Source organism: Maniola jurtina, chromosome 17 (genome assembly GCF_905333055.1).
Source record: "Maniola jurtina chromosome 17, ilManJurt1.1, whole genome shotgun sequence".
Taxonomy (NCBI): Eukaryota; Metazoa; Arthropoda; class Insecta; order Lepidoptera; family Nymphalidae; genus Maniola; species Maniola jurtina.
This window is the reverse complement of record NC_060045.1, coordinates 9,981,444-9,997,922: the sequence shown is the minus strand read 5'-3', so window position 1 is coordinate 9,997,922 and position 16,479 is coordinate 9,981,444. Positions and strand designations below refer to the sequence as shown.

General features: G+C 35.8%; 2 protein-coding genes across 9 annotated transcripts in view; both read right to left on the bottom strand.

The window, feature by feature from the left end:
• Positions 1-211: 211 nt before the first annotated feature.
• Positions 212-858, bottom strand: LOC123873803 (39S ribosomal protein L41, mitochondrial). The gene has a single exon (XM_045918864.1). The coding sequence runs from the start codon at positions 772-774 to the stop codon at positions 286-288; it is 489 nt and encodes a 162-aa protein (XP_045774820.1). The 5' UTR covers positions 775-858; the 3' UTR covers positions 212-285.
• A 3,629-nt stretch (positions 859-4,487) lies between these two features.
• The window catches only part of LOC123873794 (NAD kinase-like), a 40,888-nt gene continuing 28,896 nt past the window's right edge, over positions 4,488-16,479 (bottom strand). For 7 of the 8 annotated variants that reach the window (XM_045918849.1, XM_045918845.1, XM_045918847.1 and 4 more), the window contains 8 exons: positions 14,816-14,899; positions 12,429-12,558; positions 11,287-11,481; positions 10,661-10,763; positions 8,405-8,602; positions 7,591-7,748; positions 7,080-7,162; positions 4,488-5,219 (listed from right to left, as the gene is read on the bottom strand). In XM_045918849.1, coding sequence (XP_045774805.1) covers positions 5,006-5,219; positions 7,080-7,162; positions 7,591-7,748; positions 8,405-8,602; positions 10,661-10,763; positions 11,287-11,481; positions 12,429-12,558; positions 14,816-14,899 — 1,165 coding nt within the window. In that variant the 3' untranslated portion in view covers positions 4,488-5,005. Of the gene's footprint in view, positions 5,220-6,025; positions 6,109-7,079; positions 7,163-7,590; positions 7,749-8,404; positions 8,603-10,660; positions 10,764-11,286; positions 11,482-12,428; positions 12,559-14,815; positions 14,900-16,479 lie in introns of all 8 variants that reach the window. The other variant, XM_045918844.1, reaches the window with a different exon arrangement.

Genomic DNA, 16,479 nt, shown 5'->3' with positions numbered 1-16,479 from the left:
CTTGTTAGATATGAGGCAACAAAACTGTGTAGCTACTACCTATCCATTATAATTTCTAAGCTAAACAGGAGTATTGGTCTTAAATTTGGCCCATTGAAAGCTTATTCTAATCAATGTAGACCACTGTAATTGCTATTGCATAATTTGTAGATTCTATAAGCAAACAGAAATCCATGAGTTCAAAGTTTTTAAACTTAAAATTAAAAAACACAATTTTAATAATTAATTTATTAACATAATAACAATTTTACTATAAACTAAACTTAATCTTAAATATTAACACACTTAAAATATGTCTGAGCCTGTTTTCTTTGCCCTTTGAATCGCCTCTTCTGCCTGTAATTTCTCTTCTTCAGAAGGTTCTAGGGCTTGGCCATCTGCATCAAGTTTCCCTTGTTTAAAGTCAGTTACGATCTTTTTACTGTACACTGCATCAAAAAGCTGTTGTGCTGTAAATTCACTTTGAACAACATCTTTGGCTTTGTAAGAAACATAAGGTTTCAAGTCACAATCTTTTAAATCTGGAACGATAAGCTCCGGTATCATTTCTGGAACTTTGACAAAACGTCCATTTAAGTAATACCCTACATCGCGAACCCCTCGTTTGTCAACCTCTAATTCTGCTTTGGGGCCCATTTGTTGCTGTTTGTGTATACGGGAGCCCCTCTTGTTGGCGAGCACGAATTTTCTGAAATTACGCTTCCCTTCACGTGGCACTGTCAAGGAAATGTTTCGTTTAGATGCAAAATTAATTAATGACGATATCCTGGACATTTTTTTAGTTTTTATAAAATTAATAAAAGGTAGGCAAAATTTGAGGTTATGTTTACGTGATGTAAATTGTCAATTTGATTTTGACATTAAATAATGTCAAAGTTACGAGTTGAAGTTGACACTGACAGTTAAGGTAGCTAGTAGTCCATGTCCGGTCGGTCTTGGATTTTTTTTTTCTCTCGTCTGGCTTTCACAATGATTAGCCAATGTCAAGTTTGTAGTTATTTGTAACAAGTTAGCTAAACTATACAAGTATGGACCCCGTCTGTGCCGGCGCTTGCCGACATACGCACGGCACCCCCTTAAAGCGCTTTCCAGTTAGTTTTAACAAAAAAAAAAACACTCCAAAAAGCCACAACACGCGCGCCAGCAAACGCCACCACAGACGAAGTCAACGTAGTGTCGACCATAGACACTACAGAAGTGTCATTTCTTATCACCGAACCATGACCGAACTAGTTACCTATCATAAAACTCCATTTTGCTTCATTGTAGCTCTAAAAGAGTAAAAGCGTGAGTTACATTAATGAGGCTTCGAGATGCTTCGAGTGCTTTTGTCAGCCGACCTGCCAGACTTTCAACAAAGCACTAAAATCGATCGACCCCAACTATGGCTCATCTAGCATAAATGCTTACAGACCACTAGATATTAAAGAAAACAATAAATACCAATAGTTAAATTTGTATAATTCATATTAAAACATTGTCATTTCGTCATACTGTAAAATCCCAAACAAAACAGTTCACACAATAAACAAACATTTACATAATATAGTTACACCAATCCATAATAATTTTATTAATTTTTCATTTAAAATATCTTAGGGCAACCATAAATTAACAGAGTTCTATACATTTTACTATTTAAATAACGGATAGGAAGCGCCATCTGAAGTTAATGGTGACGTTGTGAGTGTATTTTGCCCATAATATTTTACCAGACAGCTCATAAAGCTCCAGCAAAAAGAACAAGTCTTAGTAACTAGTTCGATCCTACGCATGACAGCTCGAACTCCATAATATGAACTTCACATTTCGCAGCATTGCAGTCCCCTCAAAACCATACAATTATTAACCATCGAATTAATTGTGGTACCTACCCGTTACTTACATTATAAAAATATGTCGTTCAACCACGAAATAAGCCTAAAATACAGTTTTACTTTATAAATTCATTTGTCAAAATTCAACATAATATCCTGCGTCTACAAACAAAATACTTTGTACATTACTTATTGATGCTTCCAACCATCTAGAAATAAATAGGAAATCCGTAAATCACAAGTACCCTCAAATTATCGAAAAAAAATGATTTGTGCATTAAATGTCTCATAAATGTTGGCACTATATTGTTTATGTAGCACCTTATTCTTAAAATGTATACCAGCTACATTTATAAAGTACGTGATAATATATTTTTAATCAATAAAGAATATTATGTTATAATGAGAAGTGCAGTTCATAGTACCTATATTGGGGCTAATCCAGTAGTACAAAAGGCCAGTATTTATATTCCATACTGTCGATCGCGCGTACTATCACAGAGTCGACTCACAGTAAAGCATGGAAATGTGAGCTATCATGTATGCTTACAGTGAAATTTTCAATATTTAATTGAAAGAAGTGCACGTGTCTAGACCACGTCGACACTTGTTTCAATGGCCATCCGCACCCAAAGTCTGTTTAATGTGCGAAGACCCTAATACTGCGCTTATTTTGTCAGCGTCAGTGTGGTGTCTATGGTACCCATTATGCACGGTCGACTAGTCGCCCGGCAACTCAGGAAGTCGCTGTGCGTATGCGCACGGAGTTGCCTCCTCGGTGGAGAACTCCGTTCGTATAGGCACGGCGACTTCCATATAAATTACAGATTCTGTCGTCGACTGAGTTGCCGGGCAACTAGTCGACACCGTGCGTAATGGGTCTAAAACACTACCGTGCCATGTATAACGTACGCCCGACCGACATCAGCGTAGGACTCAAACGTTAGGAGCAAAAAATAACCCTCAGAATGGTACGAATCTATTGCATACACAATCTTTAAACTAAACTGTGAAAAGAAATAGAACTATTTAGGCCTAAAAGTTTTGTTTAGAGATTGTGTATATCCTAATTAGCACCATTGTAAAAATAACATTTCATAGTTTGCCTTACAATATTAGGTGCAGCCAGCACTAAATAAAATTAATGATCATTTCCATCATATTAAATAAGTACAGTATATATAAGTAAGTATTTATACTTACTACAAACACCCCTGTTGATATTTTATATTCGAATTAATATCAACATTTATTGCATTCTGCAATGTCAATCAATGTGGATTAAATAGTTAAAGTCAACTAGTAAAATATCAATTGAAATTACATAATTTCAAATGCAGTTAGAAAATAATCTTGTTTTAACCACCTTGATGAAATTCAAGACTAAGTAGGTACCTATTTATTTTATTACATTATTGTCGAAACTCCAAGGGAATGTTAAAAAGATATCTAAGTTTTTTATAAACGTACTTAGTATATATATTTTATACTATCACAATATTGCACGAATGTGTGCATAAAATACACTAGAATGAAAAAATAACGAAATATCAGCATTATTATAGGTCTTGCATTTTACGAGTGCGCGTGGCTCATACTTGTGTAGTCAGTGGCATAGGTAGGCGTGGGCGAAGTGGGCCCTCGCCCACGGCCTCGCAATTAAAGGAGCCTCGCGAGTGAAATGCCTCTATTTAATCTAGGTTCAACCTAGTAATATCTAATCTAGGTTTGAGTCAAACCTAGATTAAGATGCAGACAGAAGTTTTAAAAAGTTAAAATTAATAAAAACTACTTAAGAAACAGTATTAAGCAGGATCAACCGTCTGCTTTAGCAACACTTTCAACCAAAGTAGATTTAGCTGCAATAATTAAACAAATCTTTACTAGAGGATTTCAGTGAAGCAAAAAGCTGAAAATCATTACTTTTGTAAGAAAAAAAAATCACGTCACTAATGACAATATTCTCTCGCCGCGCATTTATATTTTTCACTATCATGGGTTGGTATGTCGTGTCAAAACATTTTTGGTGGGATGGATCTATTATTTATATACCCATCTTGGGAATGAAAACAAAGGGGCCTCGCTGATGCGAGTTCGTCCACGTCTATATTAGTCCACGCTACGCTTCTGGTTTAAGTATTATACATAGTATCGGTTACAAATAACGTAAATGTGTGCGTTTGCAAGCGCTTGACAGGCACGCACTCTTACGCAATGTGCTTGTATACGACGTAACCACAAGTAAAGTTCACGCGTGCTCGCGAATTGCAAGAACTATACTAGATACACGACAAAATATACACTTGAGACAGTATTGATATTCTGAATTCAATTAATTTTTACGAGTCTTATATTTGGTACTAGTTTCTAGTCTAGTGGTACTGTCTATTAATTGTATATAATATCGTATTTAGTTATCAGTACATGTTTACTTGGGGTATTAAGCTTTATTAAAATGTATAGATTTTTTACAAAAAAAGGCAAGCTCCCTAGCGTGCTCAAGCATAATAATAATAACCTTAGGTTAGTTAGGTTCTTCGATCATTAAAGTACAAGACAGTCCTACAGGCACATAATTTAAATGAAAAAGTGTCAGCTTCGAGCTTTTGTACTCCTACTATGTATGAGCACAACCAAAATAAATAAGCAAAACCATATTTTCCTTGGTCAAAAGTTACAAGGTCTAGAAAATGATGTATTCTTTAATATGTTGCCATGGCATTGCATTGTTGCCATTTTTATTTTACACCGAAAACAAGTTGTGACATACCTACATTGTTTTATACAAACATCATTCTTTATACAAAACATGTAACAAGAGGGATAAAATAATAATCTGAAACAATGACAAGACAAGTTGACATTTGACATATTTTTGACGTCAAGATGGCTTTCTCTAGCGAAGTATCGAGAATAACTTCGCAATCATAAGTGAGCAGTAATTTTTCTCCAACCAACTGCATGTCTATCTCGGTCTCCGACTCCTACATATCTTGTACTGTAAACTACGGGTAAGATATCGTCAAAATCGCTTTCTTACTAGCGAAGTATCGAAATTAAGTGAGCAATCTTGAGTGAGCGTTGAGCAGTGATATTTCACGAACACTTCTTTACAACCGACAGCATATCTTGTACTTTATTAATCGAAGGTTAGGTTATGTTACATGCTGCTCACACACAACCTTAGGTCACGTGTCGGCTGGTCTTTCGTCGTGGTGGTTTGAATCGAGCTCCTCTAGAGTATCGCTGGACGAGTGAGTTAGGTCGCTGAGTTCGTCGATTTGTTTCTGTTTCTTTCTCACGTTCCAGTGTAAACATTCCCCTAGGGAATCAAACCAGTCCGAGATTTGGTCCTGCGCGCATATTGAAGGTACTGGATACACTGATGTCGTCACGTACAGACTATAAAATATCAGAAATAGGATTAAAGCAAGTTTTTATTTTATCTATCTCAAAATTCAATGTATCTTTACCCATACTATAAATGTGAAAGTGTATTTGGTTGCTGGTTTGTCCTTCAATCACACCACCACGAAGCAACCGTGATTTTTTAAATAGATGTAGTTAAAGACATAAATAGTGATATATTAAGCTACTTTTTATCCTGGAAATCAAAGAATTTCCACGGGATTCATAAAAATTAAATTCCCGTGGATGAAGTCGTAGGTATATCATCTATTTGGTACAGAAATGGCTTGCACCCTGGAGAAGGGCATACAATACGTTTTATCCCGAAAAAGAGTTCCCAGGGGATTTTAAAAACCCAATTGACCCGGTCGAAGTCGCGGGCATTATTTAGTATATCAATAAAAATACTAAATCTTATTGTAAAAGCGTGCATAAGCATAATAAAACAGCATGCAAATATTAAAAAACAAAAATTTGTGAGGACAACATTTAGCATGCAAAGGTCAAACCAAGCAGTTCAGTCCAAAGTTTTAACTTAAATTGACAAAAATAGTGCTATTCTTTTCCCAATGTTCCCTGTAGAAAAGGACAATGATAGTCTTGTGTTGTCAATTTTAGTTTCAAACACACAGTAATTGATACAAACAGAATCACAACAAATGTACCAAATGCCTATGTGAATTTTCCTAATTATACATCAAAACTGACACGGCCATACTGATTTGTGTTTTACCATACCATAATGATGTTTTTCGTAAATGAATTTAAACCCATGAATTTCACCTTTGTTTGTTCATTACCTATCCCCAGCACTGAGTATCAATTGTGAGCGTCCGTCAAAAGACACGCTGGCCTTGTTATGGGCTTCTAGGTTTAGCTTTATCTGAAACAAGCTCGCGTATTTAAAAACTCTTGGAATAGGAATGATGATTACTAGTCAAATCAGCGAAAAACGCTCCCTTAGCATGTATGAAATAAATGGATATGACGTCATAAACATGTGAAGTAACTTGACGTACTTTTTTAGTTATTCGATTACTTTAAATGGTTAGCAACCTTAAACCTAACAGTAGACGTGGAATTTACGAATTTTAGAAGACTCTCTATTTAGTGACTCCTAAAAAATATATTTTTGACATAGGCATCATCCCAATTATTGCGCCTTAACCTGTGCGTGGACAGTACTGCAAAGAGACACAGCTGCTTTCTTTATTTCGAAGAATAAGAGAAGTGATTGTTGTCGAAGCAAACCCGCCCCAGCTTTGTTTGGGTGTGATTTCTGAAATAGGTACACCCAATTTTTTACACCCAATGATCGGAAAACTGAATATTGATACTGTGAAACACCAAGTGCCTTAATGTAAGGACCTATAAGTTGACTCGAAGCTACCTTTTATCAAAGCTAAAAATTATTTACTTTTACCTTTTTCTTTTTACTATGTATTAATTTTTGATACAAATAAACGAAATGAAAAATATACTTTTGCTTAGTAATAAGGTGGTTATTTTAATTTTTAACTAGCTATGGTTTGACCTTAACATCGTGAAATGCAAGTCAGCGACTATTTATAAAGCTTTTTTTTCAACAAATCTACAATGCTCATTCGAAGCAACTTCTGAACTAAACTGACAACTCTAAAGCCACCCTTCAAAAGTTCTTGCCAAAAAGACTGGCCTTTCAACATGTCAATTTAGTTTAGAAATTGTATTCAAATGAATTATTATGAATTAGTACTAGTATATTGAAATACTAGTTAAAGTTTTGTTTACTTAGAAATTAGATTAACATTACAGTATTGCAGGCTAGAGAGGGTTAGAATGCATGGCAACTATTATGTTTGTAGTCACAAGTACCTATCTCCGTGTTGTAACGCTTGTCGGTTGCGTCCGTCGAAGGACACCCACATCGCGTTTCGCGCGTCGGGTGATAAGGCGATCTAAAACGTCAATTATTTTTATTTGGACTATTTTAAAAGAGGAACGAGACGAGGTCATATAAGAGGGCAGAAAATCAAAAACATTAAGGGTTCTTTCCAAGAAGACGCCAAGGCCTAGAGGACATGGCTGAATTCTAAAATTTTTTATGAATACTTATGGGAAGAAATCTAAAGTTTTTCTTTTTGGTCAAAAATACTATTCTACATGAAGTCTTACAGAAAAATTATTTACCACCTTTTTTAATCGATTACTTTAAATAAACAGTAGATTGATACCTTGAGTTTCACTCCAGCCAGCACTATAATGGGCCTAATGGAGGTATCATAATTGCGGGCAGACTAGCTCCCGTGGCTATGGCGTAGAATCTACCTGAGTAGGGATCGATACTATTAGACCTAGAGGTTATTATATAAAGACAGATGGCTACCTTAAGTTCCACCCCAGCCGGCACGACAATGGGCCTGAAGGAGAGCGAGTGTGGGCAGATGGGAGTCACCATAATCGCGGGAACAGACGGGTGGATCATACTAGCTCCCGCGGCCACGGCGTATGCTGTACTGCCCGTTGGCGTCGATACTATTAGACCTGGAACAATTCATTTAATCTAGGAATTATTGGCATTCATGTCTACCTTATTATAGCTTTTCTCACTTGGTGGTAAGTGATGATGCAGTCTAAGATGGAAGCGGGCTAACCTGGAAGGGATATGGCGGTTTTCATTAAACCCATGCACCATTGGTTTCTTCACGGCATCGTAACGGAATGCTAAATCGCTTGTTGTTTAAGTTTTACAACAAGATAAACTGGAAAACTAAAACCCGACTGCGATCGTCTTAATAAACGCAGAAATATTACAGTAAAATTGTTTTTCTGTCGCTTGGTATATTTTAATGCTGTAGTACATTTATATTTATGAACTCGAGAATTTTCTCCTCTTTCATTTGACACCCCACTCGATCCAATAGCAAAAAAAAATTTTTGGAGACCCAATTTTGGTCAATTTTTTTCGTATGAATTTAGCCTATGTCACCCGGATCTTTACGACGAATCGAATGACACCTCATTCATCAAAATCGGCCCAGTAGTTTAGGCGTTACGGTGGAACTCACAGAATCTGTGAACACACACACAAAAAAAAAAACTGGATACAAACATTCACACACACATACATACATACATAGGCTGCTAAAATCATAACCCCTCCTTTTGGCTCTGCCGCAGTCGGGTAAAAAAAGTCTTACCGTCACCCTGAACAGAGGTAATGTGTTTTCCATCGAGGAAGAGATCAATATTGGAGAGGTAGGGCGAAGGTCCTCGGTCCACCACCACCTCATTGAGCACTAGAATCGTTGTGGGCTTCTTCTTCTCTTTGCCATCTTCTGTCGTCTTCCGGAGCACCACGCATTGGAGACGCGACCTTAACGTTAACGCGGCGTGACCTTAAATAAAAAGAATTTTCGAATATTGCATTGAACTTCATCTCATCATCATCACTAATTACTCAGACAAATCACGGGAGTCTAGTCGTTAGTTGTTTAGTTCTTTATTCGTAGTTTAACAGCAAAGCTTATTGCTATTGCTATTGACTTTATTGCTATTGACATTTGTAAGGTTATTTTTAAAAATTGATTTGAGTTGTCAAAAATAATATAAAATTATTAATTTATCTAATGCAGGTAGTTTGATAAAATCGATATTTGGCTCATTCGATGTCATACAATCTGTTGCTAGGAGGCCAACAAGATTGAACTTGCATAAATACGGGTGTTTCGAAGGTTTTAGTTCAGTCTCCTTCTGAGATTCGGAGCGATATCGCATATTTTCGGTATTTGGATTGTGAACTGAATAATTAGATGTTGTGATAGCAATCACGCTCTAATTAAATTACTTATTTTGGCATTAGTTTGTTTAGATTAAAACTCTCGGATAACCTTACACATTAAACTTGTGTTTTTTTTGTGTTGGTTTTGGAGAGGACATTCCAATAATTCGATAAAAATATTTAAATAATACCTGCTTTTCTGAGTGACGCCAATAATTCAGAAGCGGGACGTGTCTCACGTTGTCTTAAATTCGCTTTGGTATCTTTTTGTAAACAACCCACATTTGATTAAAATTTTTATTGAGTTTGATTTGGTGATTAAAATTTTTAGTTTTTTTTTAAGAATTTAGTCTTTTGTGAAGTGGAAAGTAATTTGCAATAAGTGGTTCAGATTTTGTATACATCGAATGAGAAGTTAGTCGTTTGGATTTATTGTTGACTGGATATTAAAACTGAGAGTTCGGCAGTTCAAGGGTAGGTTTTAATTATTTGACGGAGGGCAGGATAGCCCATGATTTTCATTTGACTTAGGGCAAGGAAGCCCGCGACTGACATGACAAGATTGATTAGAAACACGAGGACGTGTTAAATTCAGGACGGCCGAACTGTAAGGTTATTTTTAAAAATTGATTTGAGTTGTCAAAAATAATATAAAATTATTAATTTATCTAATGCAGGTAGTTTGATAAAATCGATATTTGGCTCATTCGATGTCATACAATCTGTTGCTAGGAGGCCAACAAGATTGAACTTGCATAAATACGGGTGTTTCGAAGGTTTTAGTTCAGTCTCCTTCTGAGATTCGGAGCGATATCGCATATTTTCGGTATTTGGATTGTGAACTGAATAATTAGATGTTGTGATAGCAATCACGCTCTAATTAAATTACTTATTTTGGCATTAGTTTTTTTAGATTAAAACTCTCGGATAACCTTACACATTAAACTTGTGTTTTTTTTGTGTTGGTTTTGGAGAGGACATTCCAATAATTCGATAAAAATATTTAAATAATACCTGCTTTTCTGAGTGACGCCAATACATTGTATTAGTACTGAAATTCATGAATTATTGTTTAAAAATTATTATTTTTACTTTATTTACCTAGCTTAAAATTGTACAATTAATTTATATTTTATGTTTTCTGATTGAATTATTTTATTTTATTTATGACGTTCAAAAAGTGTACATTTGTACCTACTTTGAATAAAACATTTGAATTTGAATTTGAATTTGAAAAGATTTGTGTATACATACTACCACTAGATTGACCATTGTAAACAAGAATTTTTTGATGCATCTAAATAATTTTTAAATACATAATATCAAAAATTACGAAACCAGCAGGAATCGAACCTGCGTCTTCTGAGTTCTCGCCTGAAGCTATAACCACTAAGCTACGGCATCGCTTACTGCCAGTAACGTTTGTGATATGTATGTTCACTCAGTACTAAAGCGACTGTTAATGCCATCTAGTACCGACACTTTGCAGCTATCGAAACTTTTTGATGGATGATTTTTGCTGATTGAATTTTTTTGCATAGCCTTTGATTATAACTTTTCGTTTTCGATGGTCAATGTCATGATTGATTGGACAGGTTCATGGAACACAATTTTTGTACAGAATAGACATTCTATATATTTAAATCAATGTTACAATCAATGTAGCCAAGCTTACCTTCCAAAACATTCATGACTTGATCCTGGAAGTTGTTGAACTCGAATGGAGTGAGGAATCCCAACGAGCCCAAATGGAATGCCATCACTGGAGGCACAGATTGCTGGAAGAGAAATACAAACATGATTTATCCCGCATTACGATTTCTTATCTTCTGTTCAATAAAATTTTCTCCTTCACATTTCACTTCCAAATGAAAAAATTAATTAGGAGAAATTGTTCCAAAACCATTAGTACCCATATTATAAATACGAAAGTGTTTTTGATTGTCCTTTAATCACACCCGACGGAGCAACGGATCGACGTGACTTTTTTACATTTTTGCTGCAATCGTAAACGCTATCTTTTTCTTCAAATAAAAATAGCTAGCAAAGGAGCAAGCGGGTCACATGATGTTAAGTGATTACCGCCGCCCATGATTATTTGCAACACCAGAGGAACCGCCAATGCCTTGCCGGCCTTTTGCCTTCGCGCAGAATTCCTCAATCAGTTCACAGCTTCTTCCCGTCCAATAGGTGTAACATTAAGATCGTGCCGCCGGTAGAACCTCAAAATTGTCTTACAACATCACATATTCTACAAGCCTATCAAGTTTCAAATAAGTTATTTTAAAAAGTTGTTCATACCTGGAACAAGGAGCTGGCATGTAACAGCGTGCCGTCTCCTCCAAGGCAGATAATGAAGTCAATCTTGTCCGTGAGGTCGTCTGTGCCAGCGCGAAAAGTCATGAGCCGCTCCCTCACCGAGGAGAAGTCGCCGTACTCCTTGAGCAAAGTGTCGTCTAGAACTGCCGCCTCCACGAACACCACCATACTTTTGTCCTGGAAATGAAAGGATCCTTAAAATAAACATTGGAGTCAAATCTGCATCCTTTTCTTTTTAATATTGCTAAACAAGGATAGAAGATGAATTTTAAATTAAAGTCTCTAAATAGTGCTACTCTACAAAAAACAATAGGCTTGCTGTCTAACCTCGTGACTTTAGGTGCCAAAGCATTTAAACTCAGGAGGTTTGACCGTTCTAAATTAAATTTAAAAGCGTCAAGTTATGTCTGTTCATTTGCGAATACTCTACTTGTGAACGGAACCAGTAAGTACCATTCTGGCCTTTAGCTTTGAAAAGGCATTCAGAAATCTACTGAATTTTGCGAGCGAAGAGAGTCCAACTCCATAATTAATAATTAATATCTATACATATAATAAAATTGTAGAAAAGTGGTGTCTGTACAATGGAAATATATAAAAAAAAAGTAGCAGGGGTTGTTATTATATCGATGCCGAACCCGAAATTGTAATTAATATTTTTTGTCTGTTTGTCTGTGTGTTTGTGCACGCTAATATCAGAAACGGCTCATTCGATTTTGATACGGTTTTCACTAATATATTGTAGTAAGCTTCACTTAACATTTAGTGTTTATTTCATGTCAATCGGTTCATAAATAAAAAAGTTATGTCAATTTAAAGAATCACGGCGAACATTTTTAACGTACAGAGTACGTACTACACGCCTCGCGCCCCAAAGTCACTATTCCACGCGAACGAAGTCGCGGGCACAGCTAGTCAAGAATAAAAAGAACATAAAATGCTAATCAATCACATAATAAATAACATATAAAAAATAACGAAGTGAGCGCGAAAATATTTCTTTAATTTCACAGAAAATGTGCATAGAACCTTCCAACTAAGTCAAAGAGGCGAATTGTGATTTAATTACTGAGGGTTTCTCACGGAGTTGGGGGCTTCTTATCTACTGAGTTTGGATGACTTACATGAACAAGCCAATGTACGAGCTGGACAAAGGGCGCGAGTATGGTGGCGTCGTGGACCTTTTTGATCACCAGCACCGTCAGCGGCGGCTTGTACCAGGTCAGCCGCTGTGACGCCGGGTCCTGGATCTGCCTGGAAGTATAAATCATTTATTAATATTAAACTCCATTACGTAACGAGGAAATCCGTACGCGAGAACCAAAGTGACCGACATAGCTCAACGAATTAGTCAGGTGAAGTAGCAGTGAGCAGCTCATGTTTGTCAATGGCTGCTGAGGCAGACATGTTCTGCTTTTTAAGGATGACCAAATAATTAGTATTTTCAATTTTCAAAGTAAGATAACTATACCAAGTGGGGTATCATATTATGGGGCCTTATCCGTACATTCTAAAACAGATTTTTATTTATTTTTACGCATAATAGTTTTTGATTTATCGTGCAAAATGTCGCAAAAAATACCCGAGTACGGAACCCTTGATGCACGAGTCTCACTCGCACTTGGCCGGGTTTTTTATAATATATCTTTTACCTGTTATACATGCACATTTTTATATCATATTAGTTTTCCGGTCTGTAAGTACATATATCATTATTCAGCCTACGTCATTAATGTTGCAAGCGTTTTTGCAAAATAAATTATCTCAAAAATAAACATTGCGTTTTTGTAATGTATAAATAATGATAATTATTATGACCATTAGCGAAACCGGACACTATAACGTATTAAAATACCTACCCATTTATTTTAACAGCCCATGCAAGGAAAAATATATAACCTACTCGGTACATGTAACACTTGTTAAAGTAAATAATGTAACAAGTGATAATAAAACGAGAATTGGCAATTGTATTGGAAATATTGAAGTTTACTTTTCAACAGGTTAAATAAAATGAAGATTTACCAACAAAATAAACATGGAAGCTGCGGTAAATTGATGAGCTGCAAGAGATGACAGCTAATATAAATCATAGAACATTATATCATGCTCCCAGACTGGAAAACTAAGATATAACTATAAGAATGGAAAATATAGTAGCAAGGCAACTATGGGCCTCATAAGAAAGCTCAGACATACAGGTGGCGATGAAGAGAGCTACTCGTATGCTTGGAGTTTTTCTACGTGAACAAATCAGAAATGAGGAGATCCGTAGGAGTACGCACAACAGACGGAAACGTTTAAGTGCGGAAACCAGCCCAGAGAGAAGAAAGAAGATCCGTAGGAGTATCAAAGCAACCGACACATCTCAACGGGTTGCGAGGCTATTTGGGTATGGGGAGGGCACTTAATTTAAAAAAACTGACTAAGTGCGAGTCAGACTCGCAAACCGAGGGTTCCGTACTCAGGTTTATTTTCCGACATTGTGCACCATAATCAAAAACTATTATGCATAAAAATAAATAAAAATCTGCTTTAGAACGTACAGGTAAAGAAAGCCCTTTATAGTTACCTTATTTTGAAAATTGAAAATACTTTATATTTGTTCATGAACATTTTGTTCATTTAAATTTTTTTTAACATAAAAAATATTTTCCCGCAGAAATTACTCTATTTTGATGTCAAAAAATTGAAAAAAAAAAAATTGTCGTTTATCAATCATAAACGACAAATTTTTTTTTTTTTCAATTTTGATGATATTATGATGTTAATGATGATGTTTGGACCATCTAGGCATTTGAAATGTGTTTTAATGTGGATTGCACAAGTAATCTTTGTCATAAAGACGAAACATAAATTGCACAATGTAGCTGACCAAATGAGTTACGTTATAAACACAGGAAGGCCTAGCTAGGGCGGTTTTTCCGCTATTGCCTTTTTAACGTCACGATCTTGTAACCGCTTACTTTCGAAGACTATTTACCTAACGATTTCGTTCATGCCAATTTGGCTTCTTCATCCAACTTTAATTATTCACCTACACTTTTTAAAAAAACGGTCAAGTGCGAGTCGGACTCGCACACGAAGAGTTCCCGCACCATTGTACAAGAAATCTTAAACTATTAGGTATAGCAATGCAAGTTAATGACGGAAAGCGCCATCTTGATGTGATTAGGTAAGTACTCGTAATTATTTGGTCGCGAACACAAATATCTTGACTTTTTTGTGATTGGTTTTCGATTTTTTCTTTACTTGTGCTATAAGACAATTGTTACCTGCCAAATTTCATAATTCTAGGATAACGGAAGGGTACCCTATAGTGCTCCCTCGAATTTAAAGACACCACAGACAGACAGACAACGAAGTGATCCTATACAGGTTTCTTTTTTCATTTTGAGGTATGGAGCCCTTAAATTTACTTAGTTTTATACCAGATTGCATCTTGATAATATTACATCATTAGGGTAAACGAAGAAGGCAGAAATATAATGTTAAACATATATGTACTTACATAACCATTGCAGAGTTTTTCATTATCCTTCCGCATGGTCCAAACTGTTGTATTGGAGACGGTGCGTTCAGAGATCTTGTCCTCCTGAAACAATACAAAATAATTTTTGATTAAGCAAGAATATAATATCGGCTTCTTTATAGCATGTTCTCGATAGTTCCTAATTTGATACAATATATCCTCAGCTTCTCCGACGTTCAGTTTCAGTTTTAGTTATAGAACTAACTTATGGTCCACTACACAAACCTCTACAAACCTCTATTTTACCCTCTTACAGGTTCAATTTTCAAAAAACCTTTATTAGCGGATGTCTAATGTCTGCGTTATAACAGCTTTCTGCATGCTAAATTTCAGCCCGATTTTCGCAAAACATTTGGTCCAATTAAAGAAGATGGAAACTAACGCTACCGGGGAACTTTGTAAATCAAATAGGGAGAGGACGCGATGATACCGGAAAATTGGAAAGCTCACATCATGGAAGAAAAAGTAAAGGATAGAAATAAATGGAAGAAAATCATACGGGGGGCCAAAACCCACTAAGGATTGTAGATCCGAATGATCCGATGAATATAAACTGGTCATGAAAAATTTATCATTGCGGTATATCTTGCTGTGGTTTAAAATTATGCAATTATCAAACAAAATCATACAAAATCACCTTATGAAACAAGAAACAAACACGCATATAAAAAATTTTCAAAAGAAAAATAAAACCGACTTCAAAACCACAAACACTAAAAAGTAAAAAATAACTTTTGTTTAGCTACACTTGTAATGTGCCTAGGTATGAAGTCGAGCGAACATATTGAAACAAAATTAGAAATCCAAGAGTGAAGCTCGCCCGACTTCATACCTAGGCACATTACAAGTGTAGCTAAACAAAAGTTATTTTTTACTTTTTAGTGTTTGTGGTTTTGAAGTCGGTTTTATTTTTCTTTTGAAATTTTTTTATTTCACAATTTTTAGTGGCCCCACTGTACTATTAGCACATAGGCTACTTTTTATCCCGGAAAACCAAAGAGTTCCCACGGGATTTTGAAAAACCTAAATCCACGCGGACGAAGTCGCGGGCGTCAGCTAGTAAAAAATAAAAAAAAATAAAAAAAAAAAATAAAAAAAAAAAGATTCCGACGAATTGAGAACCTCCTCCTTTTTTGGAAGTCGGTTAAAAATTATGTATTGCTCATAACATATTTATTCAAAAGAAACACCTCCTATGACTCAAGGGGCGCATGTCTAAATTAAAGAGGTAATTCATACCTGAACGCATTATTACACAGGTGAACACGTCTGTCACAAAACCAAGCCAGAAACCAGTGGCCGTTGGTTCCTGCGATGGGTGTATGTCGCATACATTAACACCGAATACACTCTGGCCGGCTATTTGGTATTAATATTAATTTGGGTTTTATTTTCAGGTCAACCTTTTGAAATTTATAGAAGCCATTCGAACGTATATCGCCAAGGTATTCATTGAAAATTTTGTAAACAATTCGCAGCACCTATAAGAACCGTTTCCGAATAGTTACCGATAGAATAGAAACCGAAGAGTTTAAACTAAAATGATGTAGGAGCAGTTGAGATCAACTGAAGAAAAACATGTACCTATTGAAAAGATTCTATGTAGTCTATGTATTGTTTCTTCGGGACGAGCCCAATGGCTC